The sequence below is a fragment of the Taudactylus pleione genome, unplaced genomic scaffold (assembly GCF_031769625.1).
Source record: "Taudactylus pleione unplaced genomic scaffold, aTauple2 ptg000201l, whole genome shotgun sequence".
NCBI classification, from domain to species: Eukaryota; Metazoa; Chordata; class Amphibia; order Anura; family Myobatrachidae; genus Taudactylus; species Taudactylus pleione.
This window is the reverse complement of record NW_028284603.1, coordinates 39,793,509-39,814,727: the sequence shown is the minus strand read 5'-3', so window position 1 is coordinate 39,814,727 and position 21,219 is coordinate 39,793,509. Positions and strand designations below refer to the sequence as shown.

General features: G+C 44.7%; 1 protein-coding gene across 1 annotated transcript in view; it reads left to right on the top strand.

Annotated features, from left to right (window-relative positions):
• Positions 1 to 21,219, top strand: part of KIZ (kizuna centrosomal protein) — a 158,996-nt gene that overhangs the window by 49,995 nt on the left and 87,782 nt on the right. Inside the window, exons 6-7 of the mRNA XM_088477334.1 lie at positions 14,995 to 15,129; positions 16,649 to 16,792. Coding sequence (XP_088333460.1) covers positions 14,995 to 15,129; positions 16,649 to 16,792 — 279 coding nt within the window. The remainder of the gene's footprint in view (positions 1 to 14,994; positions 15,130 to 16,648; positions 16,793 to 21,219) is intronic.

Genomic DNA, 21,219 nt, shown 5'->3' with positions numbered 1-21,219 from the left:
TACCTGGTCAAAGGACCGCGACCTGCCACAGGGTGCAGCTAAGCCCAAATCCCAATTGGAGGGGTCACTGGCGAACACCATCCTGTGGGTTAGACTCCCCACCATTGCCCAGGTCTCGTCAACACTCGAGAGCTGTGGATGAGGAGAACATATATCCAGGCCCCCCGCCTTCGTTTCCTCCCGCAACCCGGACCCAGAGTTTCCACTCCCCCAGCGCCAAGCCTGACAGTTTGTTCAGGCCGCACAATGGAAGCCGCTGGGTCCCAAGGTACAGGGTCCCTTCAGGACCTGGCCTCTCTGATGGATAACCAGGAGGCAGCCCAACAGCAAGTGGCCCAGTACCTGCAGGAGCTCTCTAGACAGCTGGTCTCGATCCAAACTACATTGGCATCTATTCTCCCGGTTCCACCAGCTGCAGCCGCTGCACCCCCTCCACCTGTTTTGCCTCAAGGGGCTTCGGGATCTAAATCTCGTCTCCAGTTGGCAACCCCGGAGAGATTTGATGGTAATCCCAGGCGGTGCCGAGGGTTTATTAACCAATGCGCGATCCAATTTGAATGTCTCCCCCAGAATTTCCCCACCTCTCGAGCAAAGGTGGCATATGTTATTTCCCTGTTGACCGGGGCTGCTCTGGACTGGGTTTCTCCCCTGTGGGAACGAGCTGACCCCATTGTGTCAAATTATGAAGGATTTGTTTCAGCATTTAAAAGGATTTTTGCCGAACCAGGCCGCTCCGCTTCAGCCTCATCCGATTTGCTTCGTGTGCGCCAGGGGACCCGATCTATTGGTCAGTATGTAGTTCAGTTTCAAACCCTGGCATCTGAGCTAAAGTGGAACGAGGAAGCTCTCAAGGCATCCTTCCTCCATGGACTATCAGAAAGGATGAAGGACGAGTTGGCCTCCAGAGATTTACCGGAGTCCTTTGCTGATGTCATCTCCCTCTGCATCAAGATCGACCTTCGCCATCGGGAACGCTGGGCTAGTAGAGGCAGAGGGGAATGCTTTCAAGTCCGTACTCCTCCTGTGAACCAGTCTTCTCTCTCTCCTAGTAGTGAAGAAGAACCCATGCAGGTCAATAAGTCCAAGCTTACAGCTGTAGAACGCAACAGGCGTTTCCAAAATAAATTATGTATTTATTGTGCTGCTCCCGACCACATTTTGAAGAATTGTCCTCTGCTTGCGGGAAATGCGAGACCCTGACTGAAGTAGGGAGCATTCAGTTAGGGGTTATGCCCAAGTCATCCCAAATAACAGACAGTCTTCTACCAGTGTCGCTTTCCCATGGGTCCAGGACAAAGAGGGTTAAAGCTCTAATTGATTCCGGAGCGGCAGGCAATTTCATTTCAGATACTCTCGTTCGGACTCCAGGTATTCCTGTCGTTCCATTACCCAATAAACTAGTACTCTCCGGCTTAGATGGTAAAACAGTGCTAGGAGAATCTCTTTCTTCTCTCTCCCATCCATTATCCATCAAGATTGGATGTCTTCATCAGGAATGGCTGGAATTATTTGTGTTACCTAAATCTCCCTATGAGCTGGTGTTGGGGCTACCCTGGTTAAAAAAGCACAACCCTGTGTTCAATTGGAATAAGATGCAAATTTTGTCCTGGGGATCAAGTTGTTTACAGAAGTGTTTGACCAAGGTGGTTCCTTTGCGTAAATTAACCACAGTTACCTGTCCATCCGAGATGTTCTCTCCACCCTCTATCTCTGTGGGTCCCTCTCACTCCAATTTACCAGAACCCTACCAGGAGTTCGCTGATGTATTCTGCGAACAAGCGGCAGATAAACTCCCTCCGCATCGACCATGGGATTGTGCTATTGACCTGCTTCCGGGGAAGACCCCTCCTCGTGGCCGTGTTTATCCATTATCTGTTCCTGAGACTACCGCTATGGCAGAGTACATTAAGGACAACCTTGCTAAAGGATTTATCCGGCCGTCATCCTCTCCTGCTGGAGCAGGGTTCTTCTTCGTAGGGAAAAAGGACGGAGGGCTCCGCCCTTGTATAGATTATCGGGGCCTAAACCAAATTACGATAAAGAATCGGTATCCACTACCCCTGATTTCCGAACTTTTCGACAAGGTCCGAGGAGCTCAGTTTTTCACCAAACTAGACTTACGTGGGGCCTACAATTTAATTCGGATAAAGGCAGGGGATGAGTGGAAAACCGCTTTTAATACTAGGGATGGACACTTCGAGTACCTGGTAATGCCTTTTGGACTCTGTAACGCGCCAGCTGTATTTCAAGGCTACGTCAATGAGATTTTTCGGGACATTCTCTATAAATTTGTGGTAGTTTATCTCGATGATATTTTAATTTTTTCTACAAACTTACAAGACCATCATCGGCATGTACTAGAAGTGTTGTCTCGTCTCCGAAATCATCGTCTCTTTGGAAAGTTGTCAAAATGCCTCTTTAATCAGACCTCGGTACCCTTCCTGGGGCATATAATCTCTGGAAAAATTCTTCAAATGGACCCTGATAAACTGAAAGCTATTGCCGATTGGCCTCAGCCTACTTCGTTGAAAGCTACTCAACGTTTCTTGGGTTTTGCAAATTATTATAGGAGGTTCATTCCACATTTCTCCACATTGGTCTCTCCTATCACTTCTCTCACAAGGAAGGGAGCCAGCCCATCCTCTTGGCCTGATCCAGCAATACAAGCTTTTAAAAAATTAAAAATGACATTTTCCACTGCCCCAATTCTCCGCCAGCCTCAGCTGGATCAATCATTTACGGTAGAAGTGGACGCATCCTCTGTTGGAATTGGGGCCGTATTGTCTCAGATCGCTGAAGATGGGAAAATCCACCCCTGCGGATTCTTCTCCCGGAAATTCTCTCCCGCAGAGAAAAATTATATTATTGGAGATCAGGAACTATTAGCTATACGCTTGGCACTAGAGGAATGGCGTTATCTTCTGGAAGGAGCTAGATTTCCAGTTACGGTCATTACAGACCATAAGAACCTAACTTATCTACAAACTGCTCATAGATTGAATGGCCAGGCAGGCCCGATGGTCTCTTTTTTTTTTTTCCAGGTTCAATCTAAGGCTTCAATTTCGCCCAGGCATTTTAAACAAAAAAGTGGATGCTCTCTCCCGTTCTTTTATGACTATGGTAGAGGAAGAGGACCATCCGCAGATACGTCCAATTCTTGATCCAATTGTTTTCGCTCCTACACAGATATCCTCTCCGCCTCCGGGAAAATTTTTTAGTTATTCCCAGTTTACGTAAAAAACTGTTGACATGGGCTCACGCTTCGTTATTTGCTGGTCATACAGGAATCACTAAAACTTATCAATTCCTACCACGTTCCTACTGGTGGCCCACCATGAAGGGAGATGTCAGAGAATTTGTCCTGTCCTGTATTAAATGTGCGCAGCATAAGACACCTCGCAGGAGGGTGATGGGTCCATTACGCCCATTACCGGTTCCAGTTGCCCCATGGACTCATATCTCTATGGACTTCATTTCCGAGCTACCTTGATGCAAGGGACACAATACGGTATGGGTGGTCGTGGATCGCTTCTTAAAAATGGCACATTTTGTTCCTCTGGTTGGTCTTCCATCGGCTCCTCAATTGGCTAAAATATTCATCCGGGATATCTTCAGATTACACGGTCTCCCTAAGGAGATAATCTCTGATTGTGGGGTCCAATTCGTGGCCAAATTTTGGAGAGCCCTGTGCAATACATGTGGAGTTAAATTAAAATTTTCTTCAGCATACCACCCTCAGATGAATGGTCAAACCGAAAGGGTTAATCAAGAACTTGAGACCTTCATCAGGCTTTTTGTATCATCTTCTCAGGATGATTGGGTGGACCTTCTACCATGGGCAGAATTTTCTCACAATTTTAAGTATCATTCGTCATCCAAGTCCACACCCTTCTTCACTGTCTTCGGTAGACATCCCCGAGTCCCTGACTTCGAACATCTTCCAGCGGTAGAAGTTCCGGCAGCAGTCAAGGAGATTGAGTCATTTTCAACCCTGTGGAATAAGATTCACCATTCCTTGGTACAATCCTCAAAGAATTATAAGAGATTTGCCGATAGGAAACGTTTGGCTGTTCCCTTTTTAAAAGTTGGGGTAGGGTTTGGTTATCTTCCAAGAACATTCGTTTGAAGGTACCCACGATGAAACTTGCTCCACGCTTTATTGGCCCCTATCGCATCATTAAGATAATCAATCCAGTAGTGTATAAGTTGGAACTTCCTCCACAAATGAAAATCTGCAATTCATTCCATATTTCTCTTTTACGTCCTCTGGTGCTCAATCGATTTCAAATTGTTCCTCCCAAATTGCCTCAAGTACAGACTTTACAGGGTACTGAGTTTGAAGTGGAGAAGATCTTGGATTCACACCTTAAGTTTAATACTCTTCAATACCTCATCGATTGGAGGGGCTATGGTCCCGAAGAAAGGGCTTGGGTCAAGGCTTCCGATGTGCATGCTCCACGGTTGGTCCGAGACTTCCATAGGAAATTTCCAAATAAGCCTATGGGGTGTTCGGTGCCCACCCTGAAAGGGGGGGGTACTGTCAGGGCTCTGCCGGGGATCAGCGCGGCCTTACCTCCTCGCCGGCTTCCTTTGATCTCCCGGGCGGTCGGGCAGCTGGCGCGGCGGCTGAGAGGACGCTGAGCATTCTCCCCGTGCGTAGGGGACTGCGGGCAGTCCGGTGTCTGGACTCGGGGTTCCCGGCATGGGCGCCGCCATGTCAGTCGGCCCATGTGACTGTACTTCTGGCCTGGGATAGGTGAGCATCAGCTGATCGCTGTGCACCTATCAAAGGGTTCTGTGGGGTATATAGCCTGCTTCCACCTTTCTGCAAACTGCCTGAACAACGGTTGTCTCCTAGTCCCTAGTTGAGTTCCGGTCCAGGTTCCTGGCGTTCTATTTCCTCTACAGTGTGTTCCATCTCTGCCTGTGTGCCAAGACGTTACTGTGATCCCTGTGCAACAGTGAGTTACCATCTGCCTGTCTGCTAAACGTGTCTCTAGTGAACCTTGTGCAACAGTGAATTACCATCTCCCTGTGTGCTAAAACGTGTCTCTAGTGAACTTCATGCAACGGTGTATTACCATCTGCCTGTGTGCTAAACAAGTCTCTAGTGAACCAGGTGCAACAGTTAATTACTATCTGCCTGTGTGCTAAACGAGCCTCTAGTGAACTTCATACAACAGTGAATTACCATATCTGCCTGTGTGCTAAACGTGTCATAGTGAACTTTGTGCTACAGTATTGCCAGACTTCTTTACGTTGTTTGTGGATCACTCCACAGTGCCTTAAACCTTAGGCATCTCTTATTAGGGCCACGGTTATTTGTGTCTCCAATTCCCACTGAGCTCGGGTACCTGGTCAAAGGACCGCTACCTGCTCACAGGGTGCAGCTAAGCCCAAATCCCGAATGGAGGGGTCACTGGCGAACACCATCCTGTGGGTTAGACTCCGCACCATTGCCCTGGTCTCGTCAACACTCGAGAGCTGTGGATGAGGAGAACATATATCCAGGCCCCCCGCCTTCGTTTCCTCCCGCAACCCGGACCCAGAGTTTCCACTCCCCCAGCGCCAAGCGTGACACCACCTTCGACATGGTGAAATATGCTCAATTCCATTCCAGGTCTCTGCAACAATTGATTCTCTCCTGGTGCAATGGGCAGTATCATCTAATACGGTCCCAAAGGATCCTTCTCACTCCTGAGGTTCGTCTCTCTCTCTCTTGTGGTGGCTACAAAAGGCTCATCTGTACAAGGGTCACCCAATTTTGGATTCCAAATTGGGTACTCATCACCAGAGCTACCAGTCTTCACGGATGGAGGGGTGGTGAAAGGTCATCATACCTTTCAGGGAAGATGGACAAATCAGGAAAGACACCTGCCCTTAAACATCCTGGAACTGCCCGCAGCAAACAAAACACTCATCCTGGCACAGGACCTACTCCAAGGCAGGACGGTCCAGATACAGTCCGACAACACGACCACAGTAGCCTCTCAACCATCAGGGAGGCTCGCAAAGTCATGCAGCCATGAGGGAAGTGACAAACATTCTGATCTGGGCAGAATATCATCTTTCGGCTATCTTGGCAATATTTATCCTGGGAGTCCTCAACTGGGAAGCGGACTTATTAAGTCATCAGGGCATACACGCCAGAGAGTGGGCTCTCCATCCGGGGGTTTGTCAACTTCTGGTAAACAAATGGGACCTACCAGACATGGACCTCATGGCCTCATGCCACAACTACAAGGTTCCAAGGTACGGGTCCTGTACCAGAGACCCCACAGCAGCCTTCATTGCCGTGCTGGCAGTGAAGTGGGACTTCAAGCTGGCGTATCTCTTTCATCCGTTTTCGCTCCTCCCAAGGGTCCTCAGGAAATTCAAGCAGGAAGGCGGCACAGTAATACTGGTAGCTCCTGCTTGGCCCAAGCGCCATTGGTTCACCGACATAGAGAATCTATCCATAGACACTCCACTTTCTCTTCCTTTATGGCCAGATCTGTTAGTGCAGGGTCCCGGCCTGCATCTGGACCTACCTCGTCTGTCTTTGACGGCGTGGCTATTGAGTCTTAAGAGCCAAAGGTTTCTCCATCTTTTTGATCTAACGATGCTTAGGGCACGAAAGCCCTCCTCTGCCCGCATCTATTACAGAGTTTTGCATTCTTTTGGTCAATGGTGTTCCCACAGAAAGTCTGACCCTAAAGGTTTTTAGGGTTTATCGGGTACTTGCTTTTCTCCAGGCTGGGTTAGACCTCGGTCTCCGCCTGGCCTCTCTGAGGTTTCTGCACTGTCAGTTTGGTTCCAGCGAAAGATTGCTTCTCTGCCGGATGTTAGAATTTTTTTTCAGGGTGTTCTCAGAGTGCAGCCGACCTTTGTCCCACCGGTGGCACTGTGGGATTTGTCTTTAGTTCTCAAGGGGTTACAAGCTCCCCCATTGAACCTCCTGGACTCAGTGGATTTGAAGTGGTTGGCAGCGAATACACTTTTTCTCCTCGCTATCCTATGTTCTCTCCTGAGTTATGGGAAAGAAGAATTGGTTCGAACCATGAATCTTAGAAAATAAATTGCGAACATTGGAGATTCTGCATCTAAATCCATGCAGACATCTTTTATGAATAGGCTCTTTAGTGTGAATAAATGGATATGAGGACAAAATTAACATTGTTACTTAAGGTGTAAGCAAGATTAAATGTACGATTTATTGAGAAAATGTAAATCTCACACTTTATACCATTGTTTAGCAAAGACCGTAAGTAACTGGAGTTTAAGGGATATTGTATCCCTTGTGCTGCCAAGAGAGAGATGCTTTTTCTCATCTACTGCACAGCTTCAGCTGGGTTGAAGATGCCCAAGCACAGATGTATTGTCTGCTATAGATTGTAACAGATATAATTCAAGCTGTCAGCTTAATCAGACTGTTACCAGGAAGCAACCTGTAAAAGGGTGGAAGCTCTTGTTTGTTGACCCCTGATCCTGAGCCTGCTGCAGATTGTCATAAATTCTGATCTTCTTTCTGTTAGTGTCCCTTCCCTCCTGCTCCGTATTATTGGCGTCCCCTCAAGTGGCACCCACAAAGACCACCCAGACATAATCACACTGGGGAAAAATGAGCTATGTAGCAAAATAATGGTTTGGCGAGACCAGTTAAGAAAGCAAAGAAAAGCCCTGCTTAGCTGCATCTAGGTTATAGTCTAGCTTTGTGCACCTAAAACAAACACTGTTGATACATGCACAGTTCTTTGTAGACATCTTCTATTGTCTTATTATGTGCCGATAGATACTGCAGTCTATTCTGTAGTGTTCACTATTGTTTGAATGAAAAAAAATCTATATATAAATCAAGCTTTTAGTAATTTTTGTAATAAAATAAAATTGGCTTGAAAGCAGGCCAGAATTCAGTGTGGCTGGACAGATATCTGATTCTTGTAGTGTCTATTTACGTTAAACCCTACACAAAGCAGGCGGTCTGGAAGTGAAGCATGAATGGCTATTTACAACGCTGTAAAAAGGATTAACAGATTTCTATTGTCACAATGTTTAAATCTTAATTTGCATTATTAAACAACTGAAGCCTTCACCAATTCCTCATTTGTCCACCACAAGATGAGTGTGTCTGCAGGTGGTCTCTAGATCTGATCTCAAACCAAGAGATAGCTGGCGGGCTGCGCCTCTACACTGATCAATTGTTCCTGCCTCTCAAGACCTTGGCGAATGCGATGGCAATTATCCTGGCACTTCTACAAGTTATTAATTATCAGCTGGCTCTCTTTCTGCATAAAGGATTTATTTATTATGATCCTTTTATCATCGTATTTTTAGTAAACTTGCTTCACAACAGGCAAACACCTCAAGATTTTCAAGTCCACTTGAGAACAAGAGTCCTACACTAGTGACTCTCATAGCTATTAGAACCATTTTATTAATTTTGTAGGTTGTGTGTTCGGTACCTCGTGGCATGCCTCACCCTTGGGACTTGTACATAAATATTGTTTGACTCCAATTACAAGCTGTCACCCTGCAAGTGAAACATGTAGGGAAAGTTATTACACTGATCATAAGAAGGCAGCCTGTGGCTTACTAACCAATGTAGAACTAGACATGGACTAGAACTAGACATAGAGGTGGACATGGAATACTGGTATTTCTACCTTGCTGGAGAGCCACAGGTGGTCTACTTCTGGCAGGACCGCCCGGAGATGTATCGGGCCCCTCTACTGGTGTGTGTGGCCCCGTTGTGTGGTGTTGTGGCCATCTTTGTATGTTGTACTGCATGATAATGGAACATTATCAGACAGATAAACTACTAATACAGCAATCTGGTTGTTCAAATGCAATTGTTCAGATACAAATTCACAACCAGTTCTGGGATAAACTTCCCAAACCAGTCCCCACACTAAATGGTGATATTGCAGTGCAGATCACTTGTACAACCGGCATTGTCATTGGACTATGTCAGGCATCAGCAACCCCCAACACGAGATCCAGACGTCGCAAGTAGAACAGATTTAAGGTTCTGAAGATTTGATAGCTAGGACCAAATATGTAAGTTCCAGACTAAAATTTAGGCCTCACAATTTAATAATTTAAAAAAGCAATTTGTTTATTCAGTTACAGATAGCAGACACTGACAATAAGCCTTACCAACCGATTTATCCATAAGCTTGATCTGTGTTCTCATCTTGCCTGATTCTGCTGTTTTCGCTACTGCCCCCACTTTATAGGGTATACAATCGGGAAGCTGGCTGCCTTAATACCGGCAGCCGGCTTCCCGACTGTCATATCCCGGCGAGGGTGAAATGCCGGGCGTCTAGATGTTGAAGCCTGACATTTTCCCGCGGGGGACTTAGGTTTAGGAAGGGGGGGATCAGGGTTAGGTACTTAGAGGGGGGATTAGGGTTAGGCACAGGGGGGGAGGTTAGGGTTAGGCACCCCTAAGGAGGGTTAGGGTTAAGTGGGGTTAGGTTAGTCGATACTTACCTTAGGACGATCAGGATTTCCAGCGCTTTCGGGCTTCCGCTGCCGGGCTCTGCTGGTTTGTCGGCCTGCTGCTGCTGGGATTCAAACTCCCGGCCATGCGGCCGCTGGGATATCTTACCGATTCCCTTTATAGTTGTGTGCTTTGAAATGTATTACCTATTTTGTAAATTTTAAAATGGGTAATGTTCATCTACTGCTACGTATGTATGTATGTACTGTATGTATATAATTTATATATATTATACACATACACTGATCAGCCATAACATTAAAACTACTGACAGATGGAGTGAATAACATTGATTATCTTGTTACAATGGCAACTGTCATGGGTGGGGTATATTAGGCAGCAAGTGAACAAGTCGTTCTTGAAGTTGATGTGTTGGCAGTAGAGAAAATGGGCAAGTATAAGGATCTGTGCAACTTTGACAAGTGGGTCATAGCTTCTTAAAAGTGTCAGGTCTTGTAGGATATTTCCAGGATGCAGTGGTTAGTACCTACCAAAAATGGTCAACGGAAGGAAAATTGATGAACCAGAGACCAGATAATGGGTGGCCAAGGCTCATTGATGTGCATGAGGAGAAAAGGCTAGCCCGTCTGGTCCTATCCCACAGAAGAGCTACTGTAGGGCAAATTGCTGAAAAAAGTTAATATTGGCTATGATAGAAAGGTCAGTAACTCGCAGTGCATCACAGCTTGCTGTGTAGGGCTGCGTAGCTAAAGACAGGTAATAGTGCCTATGCTGACCCCTGTTTACCGCCAAAAGCGCCTGCAATGGGCATTGAGCATCAGAACTGGACCATACAGCAATGGAAGAAAGTAGCCTGGTCTGATGTATCATGTTTTCTTTTTTATCATGTGGATGGCTGCTTGCATGTAATCATTTACCTGGGGAAGAGATGACACCAGGATGAACTATGGGAAGAATACAAGAAATTTGAGACAGTGTGATGCTATGGGCAATGTTCTACTGGAAATCTTTGGGTTCTGGCATTCATGTGAATGTTACTTTGACACTTACCACCTACCTTTTAAAATTGTTGCAGATCAAGTACACCCCTCCATGGCAACGACATTCCCTGATGGCAGTGGCCTCTTTCAGCCAGATAATGTGCCCTAACACACTGCAAAATTTGTTCAGAAATGGTATGAGGAACATGACAAAGAGTTCAATGTGTTGGCTTAGCCTCCAAATTCCCCAAATTTCAATCCAATCAAGAATCTGTGGGATGTGCTAGAAAGACAAGTCTGAGCTATGGAGGCCCCACTTCTCAACTTACAGGACTTAAAGGATCTACTGCTAATATCTTGGTGCCAGATACCACAGGACACTTTCAGCGGTTTTGTCAAGTCCATGCCTCGATGGGTCAGAGAGTAAGGCATATCAATAACACATTGCCTGCCTTCCGATTAGCATTCACCGAAGTGGAACTAACTGCCGGTGTCCATGGTGACTTCTGGATATTTATCCGGCTGTCTAGGTAGGCTTACAACGGGGCTTCGTGAAAGCTAATTCGGGAAGCAGGCAAAATGTTATTGATGTACATGGATTTTTATTATATACTAGCTGGGATACTCGTCATTGCCTGAGTTGAAGACTGGTACCTGAAGTACACTTGCAGCCTTCATTTTTTTTTTTTACATTGTCCTCGCCTATATCCTGGATAACTAAGCAAATTATGAGTAAATAACTGACAATCTGCTGCCGGACTGCGTGCGGGATCGCAGACCAATACTGCACATGCGCAGTGTGGGTGAGGCGCATTTGCAGATTCCTGATCGTGAATTTGCGTGATCCCTGTAACTTCATCCACAGCTGAATCACCCCCTGAAATCACTCTGCACACCAACATTGAAGACCATGTCTAGCAGGGCTGCCATCAGAGGGGGAATGCAGAGACTGTGGTCCCATTCCAAAACAGAAGTGGGCCCACCCACAGTGCCAGCGATCAATCTCCTTCTGTTTGTAATCTCTGTATGCTAAGCTTTGCCAAGATCAAAGATTGTGTATTGATTATGCTGTCTGCCACAGTCTGAATGTATTGAGTGTTGAGCTGCTCATGAGCCTGCCAGACAAGACCCTCAGGGTGGCTGCTGTAAGGTGAGACAGCGAGTGAAATGCTAACTAAGGGCTGACTAACTCCGTATTTCATGTATGTAAAAAGTGATGCAACACAGCACTTAGGAAGAGATGAGTGTGACTGTGTGTGTATAAAGCCAGCCCCAGAACCTGTGTAATTTAAGAGTGTCCCGGGTTTATGGGATTATGTGACACTGTGTGGCCCTGAAGAATTTCAAACCTAGGCAAAAACCTAATCCTGGTCAAACTACACCACCATGCCAAATTTGGTGGCGCTAGGTAGAAAACTCTGTCTGTGCATTAAGGAAAAAGACAGACAGACACACACACTATCTCTCCCTCTCTCTTTTTTTCTCTCTCTCTCTCTCTTTTTCTCTCTCTCTCTCATATATTATATAGATATCTGTGTCGTAAGATCAGGTGCCGCCTGCTTTGGTAGATGGTAGCACATTTGTTATGCAGTAGATGATCAGCAACACACAAGTCCAGTGGCTTATATCTAGCCATGCCTGGTTTTATGAATCAACACAAAAGTAAAACGGCAAAATACAACATTGCGTCCTAGCCTGTCCAGCACAGACTAATATAAATAGCCTTCTTAATGGTGGAAGGACCTCAAAACAGAGTAAGCAGATGGGTTCACTAACTTTACTTTTACAAGAGTAACACAGTAACACGGTTGCCTGAATCGAACATAGGCCCTGATTCAGAGCCGGACGCTCTGACCAGAGCCCACCTCCATTAATATGGAGCGTCCTCCTGGACGCTCGTATAGCTGTGGGTCACCACCCATAGCATATACGAGCGTGCAGGATGATGGTCGCGATGGTCTTGACCATCGCGACCATCGAAACTGCGAGCAAAAGCCTGCGGTTGAGTTTTTCAACCGCAAGGCCAGGAGTGATTTTGGCTCTATCAGAGCCAAAATCACTCCCACTGACATCACTAGTGATGTCATCACTAGCGATGTCAGTGGGGCCTGCTTCAGACGGTAGGCGTTCCCTTGGGAACGCCTCCGTCTGGCAGGCACGCCCCCCAAAGGGGGCGTGCTGTCAGTCAACATCGACAGCACGCCCCCTTTGATGAGACACTCCGAACGAAGGGAAGTCCTTCGTTCGTCGGGTCTCGCGCATGCGCAGTGCGGACCATCGACCCACTTGCGAGCAGACAGCCGCTCGCGAGTGGGTCTGAATGAGGGCCATAATGTCTACCGGTTTGCCCTCTATAGTGTTTACACACATTTGTTTTTTGGCTCATCCTGTTGTAGTGCAATGTAGGCTAGCCAGACAAAGAAGCATCCCTTGCAGTTCACATAAATCGCATCACATTACATAGGCTCAGATTAGAGTGTTCGATTAGTAGCAACATGCCCCATCTTACCCTCTCTTCCTTAAGACCTTGTAGGCAAAGCTGACTGAGAGCTCAGCCCTGGGGAGGTGGGTGTGTGTATGTTATGGGAGGTGATCGCCCTAATCCTCACCAGAATTGGGACAGCTGGAAGGAATGTGTACATAATCGGCTGCTAACGTTACTTTTTGCGCAACAGTGACTAGCAGATGTGAATAATTTTGTGCTGTGATGACATCACTCTATCCTGCCCATTGAATTATTTAATGTATTTTCTTATTTTTGTTGCAACTACTCACTTATTACTTTAATACACTTTCTCCATTCCAGTTTATTGAACCCAGGCTGCAGGGAAATTCACTTCCTGCAGCCAGGGCCAGGGAGAGAAGCCGTGACTGTGGATGAAACGGCGAATCGAGAAGGCCTGGCCAAACACTTTTGGCAGCCGCCTGGTTTGCGTTTCTGACGGTATGCAGTCGGGAAGCCGGCGGACGTAATCCCGATCGCTGGCTTCCCGACTGCTTTATGCCGGCAAGGGTTAAATGACAGGCGTCTAAATCTAGACGCCTGTCATTTTACCAACGCCGGGAGAGCAGCACCCGGCATCCCGATTGAAGTGATGCCCGGCGCCGCTACGGACAGCCGCGTGGGGGAGGGTTCTATTTTTAAGGTTCCCGGGGGGGACTTAGGGTTAGGCACCACCCCGGGAGGTCAGGATTAGGCGGCGGGGAAGGGGGGGTTAGGGTTAGGCACCCCCCTGGGGGACTTAGGTTTATGCGGCGGGGAAGGGGGGGTTAGGTATAGGCACTTAGAGGGGGGATTAAGGTTAGGCACCCCTAAGGAGGGTTAGTGGGGGAAGTTAGGTTAGTTAATACTTACCTTTAGGACGATCGGGATTTTCAGCCATGTCGGCCAGCCGCCGTAATTCATACCGATTCCTTTCTGACAGGTCGCATCCAAACTTAGCTTGGTGTAGTCGTGTCTGATGTGACCATTCCAGGCAAGAGGTTAACTATGTTTACCATGTTATCTCTTTCAACAGGTAGGTAGCAGAATCAGGCTTCCCAGAGCATCACACCATCACACCACTGATGCACTGACCATATATTTCACTGGGGATGTAGTCAATCCCGACAGTGTAATCCCGGCAAAGGATTTAACAAAGGCGTAAAAATACAGACGCCTATGTTAATCCCTACAGCAGAACGCCGAGGACGCAGAACCAATCGTCCTCTCTGCCGGGTAAGTATACACTTAGCCAGGGGAAGAGGGGGTTAGGGACCCCCCTGAGGAAGGTTAGGGTTAGGCACTAGGGGGGAGGTTAGGGTTAGGCACCCACCCCGGGAGGGTTAGGTTTAGGGTGCGGGGAGGGAGGGTTAGGTTTAGGCACTAGGGGGGGAGGTTAGGGTAGTGTTAGGGGGGGGAGAGGGGAGGGTTAGCATACTGACCATTTTTGTATCGACCATTTTCTTGTCAAACTTTTGACCCTGTCGACCGTTTGTACCTGTCGGCCTTTTTACATGTCGAACTTTGGTGTGTCTGACTTTTGTCCCTGTCGACCTTTTGTCCCTGTCTAACTATTGACTGTCTGGTGTCTATCTATAGTCTGGAACCTGTAAGCAAAAATATGCCTATTTCTAGGTGTATATTTTACAACGAATATAGGGCAAGTGCATGTTGATGATTAGAAGCAAACCCAAGCGTACACACTGATACCATTGCATTTTAGAGATACAATTCTGCATACAGGCGGATAGCCACGTTCCTATCGCGCACACTCAATTTAGTTATCTGTATCAGGTCCATGGTGTACACGTGTATTACTATGTGGGGCAGAGGGAATACGTGGATATTGATACTGGAGTTGATACTACGCAGTCATGTTACTCAGCTGTTGATACATTTTTGCCTTTATTCTATTTTTTATGGACAAAAATATTGCTATGCGTTTGCACTGGACAATGGACTGCACACCACATGTCTGAATGAAAGAACCATGACAACAAAGCAAGCACATAAATCACATTTCCCTTATGTTTGGTACAAGGGTTTGTCTTTTTTATACTGTGTAATGATTTTTTTGTGTGTGTTTCTAGAAATAACCTGTCTTACAAAGGATTCATCCATTTGCTCCAGTCAATAGAAGATATGCTGCTGCAGATGGAGCCTAATGATTTACAACTGTACCAGAATACTGGCCTAAGTCACAGACAAAGGGAGCACCTTGTAAGGTACATCATAATATTATTGGTAAATTTGTGCTACAAAACCTTAATGTCCATTGAAACAATGTCTAGCACTTTGTCTATGCACTGCATAAAATGCAATTTGCTCTTTATAAAAGGATGTATAATGTAATATGTTTGTAAGAGTTTTACGATTTGATGAAATATATTTGAGAAAAGGTGAAGCAAAACAATTCACGAAACAATGGGAAATTATGTTAAACACCAAAACACAAGTCTTTTTGGATCAGATACTGTATTTATCCTGTATCACAGATTGTGTGGCCACGAAAAAAAACCTTAATGTCTTATAGTAATTTGAACAGAATAGATCTGGATCATTATCGGACATGTTGGTGAATTTGGTCAGAAGATGACCACTATAGACCTGTTTGGTGACCATCTTTCAAATGCATTACAGGATGTGTTCAAGAAGAGATTTGATTACTCTACATGTTTTGAAGAGAAATGTAACATATTGCTATGTGCTATAGAATATCCTAAGGAAGGGGAGTGTAAGGTATTAGTCATCCATAAAGCAGGAAACTGGTACAGTTGGTGGTTGTGTAAATCTTCTGAGAGGGGAGGGTGTATAACTGACGGGGATGGGGGGGCTAACATGGGTAACATTTTGAAATGGCCCAAAGTAATTGGGTTAGCAATTTGGGGATCTATGGTGTGTCACGTGTGGGTAGAGACTCTTGTAACTAATGAAGGTGACTGATCTATAGGCAAGTCTACGAAGTGCTAAGAAATAATGAGATGCATAACATTAGGGCTAAGCAATAATTATTATTATTATTATCCTTTATTTATATGGCGCCACAAGTGTTCCGCAGCGCCTTACATAGTACATAAAACTAATAAGTGAACAAGAAACAAGTAACTTACAGTACATTATAGTGCAGGACAAGGACACGATTTATATACATTGCTGCAATAACGATTATAACACTCACAATAAGCAGCCGGGAGTTGGCAGTCATGTGTTAGGTGCCCTTATGGGGAGTAAAGAGTAGAAGAAAATGTAAAGAGGTCCCTGCTCGTGAGAGCTTACATTCTATAATGGAGCTATTACAAGATAAAAAGCTGAAACATAGTCATCACTTGTTGGGACCCACAGCCAGGCTATCGTAGGTACCAGAATCGGCTTTGTAGGCTGGTGGTGGATTGGGTGCAGACTATATGTGCTGCTTATGCAGCGAGTCTCCTGGAGCTACAGACTGAAGCTGCCATTACTGAGCTCTGCTATGTTCCACTGAGCTGATCGGCTGATTGAAAAATCTTAAATAGTTAAACAATCAGAGGACCTGAACAAGTGAACCACAATTTATCATAGTTATTGGCTTCTATCCTCAGTACACTTCACAAATGAACATTTGCTGTGTAATTCAAGGAAAGGGTTGTCGGTTATAATGAAAACACAATGACATACTACCATGCAATTGTAAATGTTCTATCAAATTAAGCAACGTCCAAGTGATTGTGATTTCTTAATATACTTGAACACATCTTTATCTTCCAGTCTTTGTAATCAGATGAAGTCTCTAAGATCTGAAGACCTTGAAGCCTGTTCTGCACTTGTCATCTGGCAGCTCCAGATAGAAAGTGGGAGATCTTTGCAAGAGGAAATGGATCACGATCTTAACAAAGATGAAAAGAGACAAAGGTATTACAATGACTGGGAAAATACTGGCTCAGTTGGTTCATTATCTTTTGCTTTGCTGCTTCTATTTGTAAATGTGTGTTTAGTAAATAAGCAGCTATAGTAGTTATAAATGTGGTGTATACAGATATTTGTATTCATAGGTTTGTTTTGTTATCATTTTCAGGTTTTGTCCTCACATGTTGTTTTCGCTCACTTGAGTTTATCAAAAACATGCGATTTTGTTGATCTTTTAATGTGCTAAAGTGAATGAAGTCTAAGGGCCGTATCCAATTTGCGGCGAAAAGTCCGTTATCGGCGATAAATCGCCGATGACGAAATTTTCGGCATTTTCACTTATCCCCATATTCAATTTCAAAGACTTTTCGCAGGTGCAAAAAGTCTTTGTATAAAAAAAACGGGGATAAGTTTTCACCATAGTAAAGGTGGCGAAAAAAGTGCAGAATTGGGGTTTTGGGGTGCAGACTTTAAAAAAGCACCCTGCAGTCCTTGGTATGTCCCTTAAAACTTATCTGTGTAAAAAAAATGGATAAAATAACATACACCCCAAAAAAAGTGGTTATGTTTTGGGGGTGAAAAAAAAAGTTGGGGAGTAAACTTAAAAACTGGCGAAATAGCCTCAGGGGGGTTCCCAAGTATGCAGCAGGTGTTTTCTAGAATGCGGTTGGTTGCGGCAGGTGGATTTTTGAAGAATTTTTAAAATTCACTTTAAGGGCCTTCAAAATATGCTAGCACACATTTTCATGTACCCCAAATTTGATGGGACTAGTTGTTTTCCCAAATAAATACTAAATACTATTCTTCACCACCTTTACAAAGAAGCATAAAAGCACCTGCCAACACTGTTTAAAAACCCCAAATACCTTTAGCAGGGCAATTGGGGGGTACCCATATTGATCCCCCATGTCAGGCCTGTGTTCTTCCTAAATTGATTATGTACTTAAAGCGGAGTCTGTCTTGGTGAGGGTCTAACGCGTTTCTTGGCCTTGTATCAACTGGCCGTTTCCTCAGAGGCAATGTGCACACAGCAATCATACAATCAAACTCCTCTTCTTTTTCTTCCGGCCGGGACCAACTGAAATCGGGCAGTGGGCAGATTACAAGTGACTACCACAACCCTATAGTCACATTATCCAGTGGGTAGGAACCTTTATAATTTGTGCTATTTAACCTAAAGATCCCAACTGGATGTCAATTGATATTAACTATTCAAACTAAATACAGCACTTTTCTGGACTGTGAACACCAACAGGATCAACAAAGATTCTTGTGTTTTTTATTCATTTATTCATTCCTCATTTTACTAGCTTATTATTGCACCTGGTATATGTGTTACAACTATATTTTTTTATTGTTTGTCTCTGTCACATGTTAAGAACTTTTATGTCTAATTATAGTGTGTAGTGCAATATCAGACCTATTCTGGTTATTCATTTATACCTATTTCATTAAAGATCTTACATTTTATTTATATAACTGCATCTTTAGTTTGGTAGTCATTTGGTTTTCATTAGTGCTCCTTATTTTTCTTTTTTTGCACAAACATCCAGGGTTAGCCTATCCTTTAGGTGAGCAGCTTTTGAACTATTTTTTTCTGGAGCGCCCCACTGTATATATTTTTTATTTGACTGATTTCCCCAAAAGTGACAGGACTTTTCGATATGTACCTTTTCGCTGGGTCCCGTTTTTTTCGAATCCTAATTGAATACGGGGATACGCGATCATGCGCCCGATACTTTATCCCCAGGAAAAACGGAGATGATGGCGAAAAGTCTGACCTCTGACTTTTCGCCGATAATTGAATATGGCAAAAAGCATCACTACATAGCCCTGACACTTACGCATGTTCCCATTATCACTGCTGCTGGGTCCAGGTGCTACCAGCAACCTGAGCTGTCTGATGATATAGCACATAATACACTGATACAAATACTGGTAACTCCTCTGGGACCAGTCCACTAACTATCAATCAGTTGAAGATGCTCTTGTACAAAGGAGGACCTGCAATTAAGTCAACTAATAATTTATATACAATCTAAAAGAGAGTACAGATAGACCAGAAATAGACAGAATAAGTTAAATTACCTTTTAGTTTCAGTCTGTAGGAAATGCATAACAATGGGGTAGCAAGTCATTAAGATTTATACCTAATAGAACAACATAACATACATGATTTTAGTATTCCTGTAAAATAAAGCCATTATAGCCCAACAAGGAGATTAGCGAAAGTGAATGTTACAAATTAAGTTAAGTACATAATCAATTTAAAAAGAATACATGCACACTATAGTATAGTGTAGTAGTATTGTACACTGAGAACCGGGAAAGTGGTGGGCTTATACTAGCCAATAGAATAGCTCTGTATTGTACACTGACAACCGGGAAAGTGGTGGGTTTATACTAGCCAATAGAATAGCTCTGTATTGTACACTGACAACAGGGAACGTGGTGGGTTTATACCACACAATAGAATAGCTCTGTATTGTACACTGACAACAGTGAACGTGGTGGGTTTATACTAGCCAATAGAATAGCAGTCTGTATTGTACACTGACAACCAGGAAAGTGGTGGGTTTATACTAGCCAATAGAATAGCTCTGTATTGTACACTGACAACAGGGAACGTGGTGGGTTTATACCAGTCAATAGAATAGCCCTGTATTGTACACTGACAACAGGGAAAGTGGTGGGTTTATACTAGCCAATAGAATAGCTCTGTATTGTATACTGACAACAGGGAACGTGGTGGGTTTATACCAGCCAATAGAATAGCTCTGTATTGTACACTGACAACAGGGAACGTGGTGGGTTTATACCAGCCAATAGAATAGCTCTGTATTGTACACTGACAACAGGGAACGTGGTGGGTTTATACCAGCCAATAGAATAGCAGTTTGTATTGTATACTGACAACAGGCATGCGCCTAGCGTCTATTCACCGGCGGTGACCGGGTCACCGCACATTTCCCCACCCACGGGACACTGCGACCTGCAGGTGAAGACTGCACCCAGAGGCTGTCTTAGCAGTGCGCTGCATGGTGAGGGCAGGGCGCTTTTTGCATGCTGGCCTCATGAGGAGGAGGCATGAGCTCACGGCACCCCAGCCCCCCCCCCCCCCCGCTGTTGTCATTACTCGGGGCGTGCCCAGCGCTCCTGGAGATTCTGGGCTGTGACTTTATTGTGCAGGGCCTGATACCAGCTTCCATCATTTTGATGTCCCCCGGTGCGGTCCACACCGGTCTAGTGACGCCACTGCACACATCTAAGAAACATATCCAGAATAGGCACATATCTCTCACAAGACACTGCAAATACTTTCATTTATGCATTCACTGGGCCTGATTTTGAGTCAAAAGAAAGTCCAAAGGTGGACACATCGGCAATTATCAGCAAACTGTGAATGCATAGAGTAATGCAATGTCAGACCCATGCATATGCACCTTGATGTAGAGCTGTGCTTGGCCGGATCACTCTGTCTGTGAAATGGGCATTCTGGGTGGCAGCTGAGCGATTACTGTGTGGATGCATAGACCATATGCGTTTTATCTCCTGCATTTATTATTACAATAATCTCCTTACTGTTCTTGAAGCACGTTCCTTCTCCGTTTGGGAAGGCTGCTGATCTGTTTATTAGTGTGGACTTTAAAAATAAAAGTTAAAATTTTGTTTGCTCCATACAATGGGTATTTCTTACTTTTCAGGCATTTACTGTAATGTGTATGCATTGTGTACTGTGTTTTAGAACATCTTTCTTTACTAAAAGTGAAGCCACACCTTCTCTAGGGTTCCTGCTGCATCTGCTACTGTCATTTGCAGGGAGATGGAGGCGCTTTTGCTCACCATGCAGAGATGGGTGAATCAGAGTTTGTGGCCAACTTTGCATAGGTAGCAAAATGCTATTAATTTTTTAACCTATTTTTCATTTGCGCTTAGATGCATGTCTGTATCAATATCCTTATGAGAATTCTAAAAGTATATTACAAGCAAGGCATAATATATGTAAATTACCCATAAAGAGAGAGTAAATGTACATGTGTTAGGATAACATTCGATATTTCCAATGCTAACGGAACCCTTTGTTATTATTACTGGAGATCGGCATTCAGCAAGTGGAAAGTTTTAGAGAGAATGGACAGGTTCTAAGCTTCAGGTTTGTTTTCAGCAATTAAATAATGTACATGGCTAGAGAACATTTTGCATGTAGAAAACTAATGCCGGGTATGAATATAACATATACAGGCTGAGCTAAAGTTTTTAGTGATGTGTTACAGGGATCAGAATTGGGCCCTGACCTTTTTAAATCTTTTTATTAATGAGTAGACTTTTCTCCGTGTCCTCCAATTTCGCCCCACAATCAAAAACTTACTGGTAGGCGTGGGCGAATCTGTAATGGGTGCAGGGAGTGTGGTGCACACGGGCCCCTGGTCCAG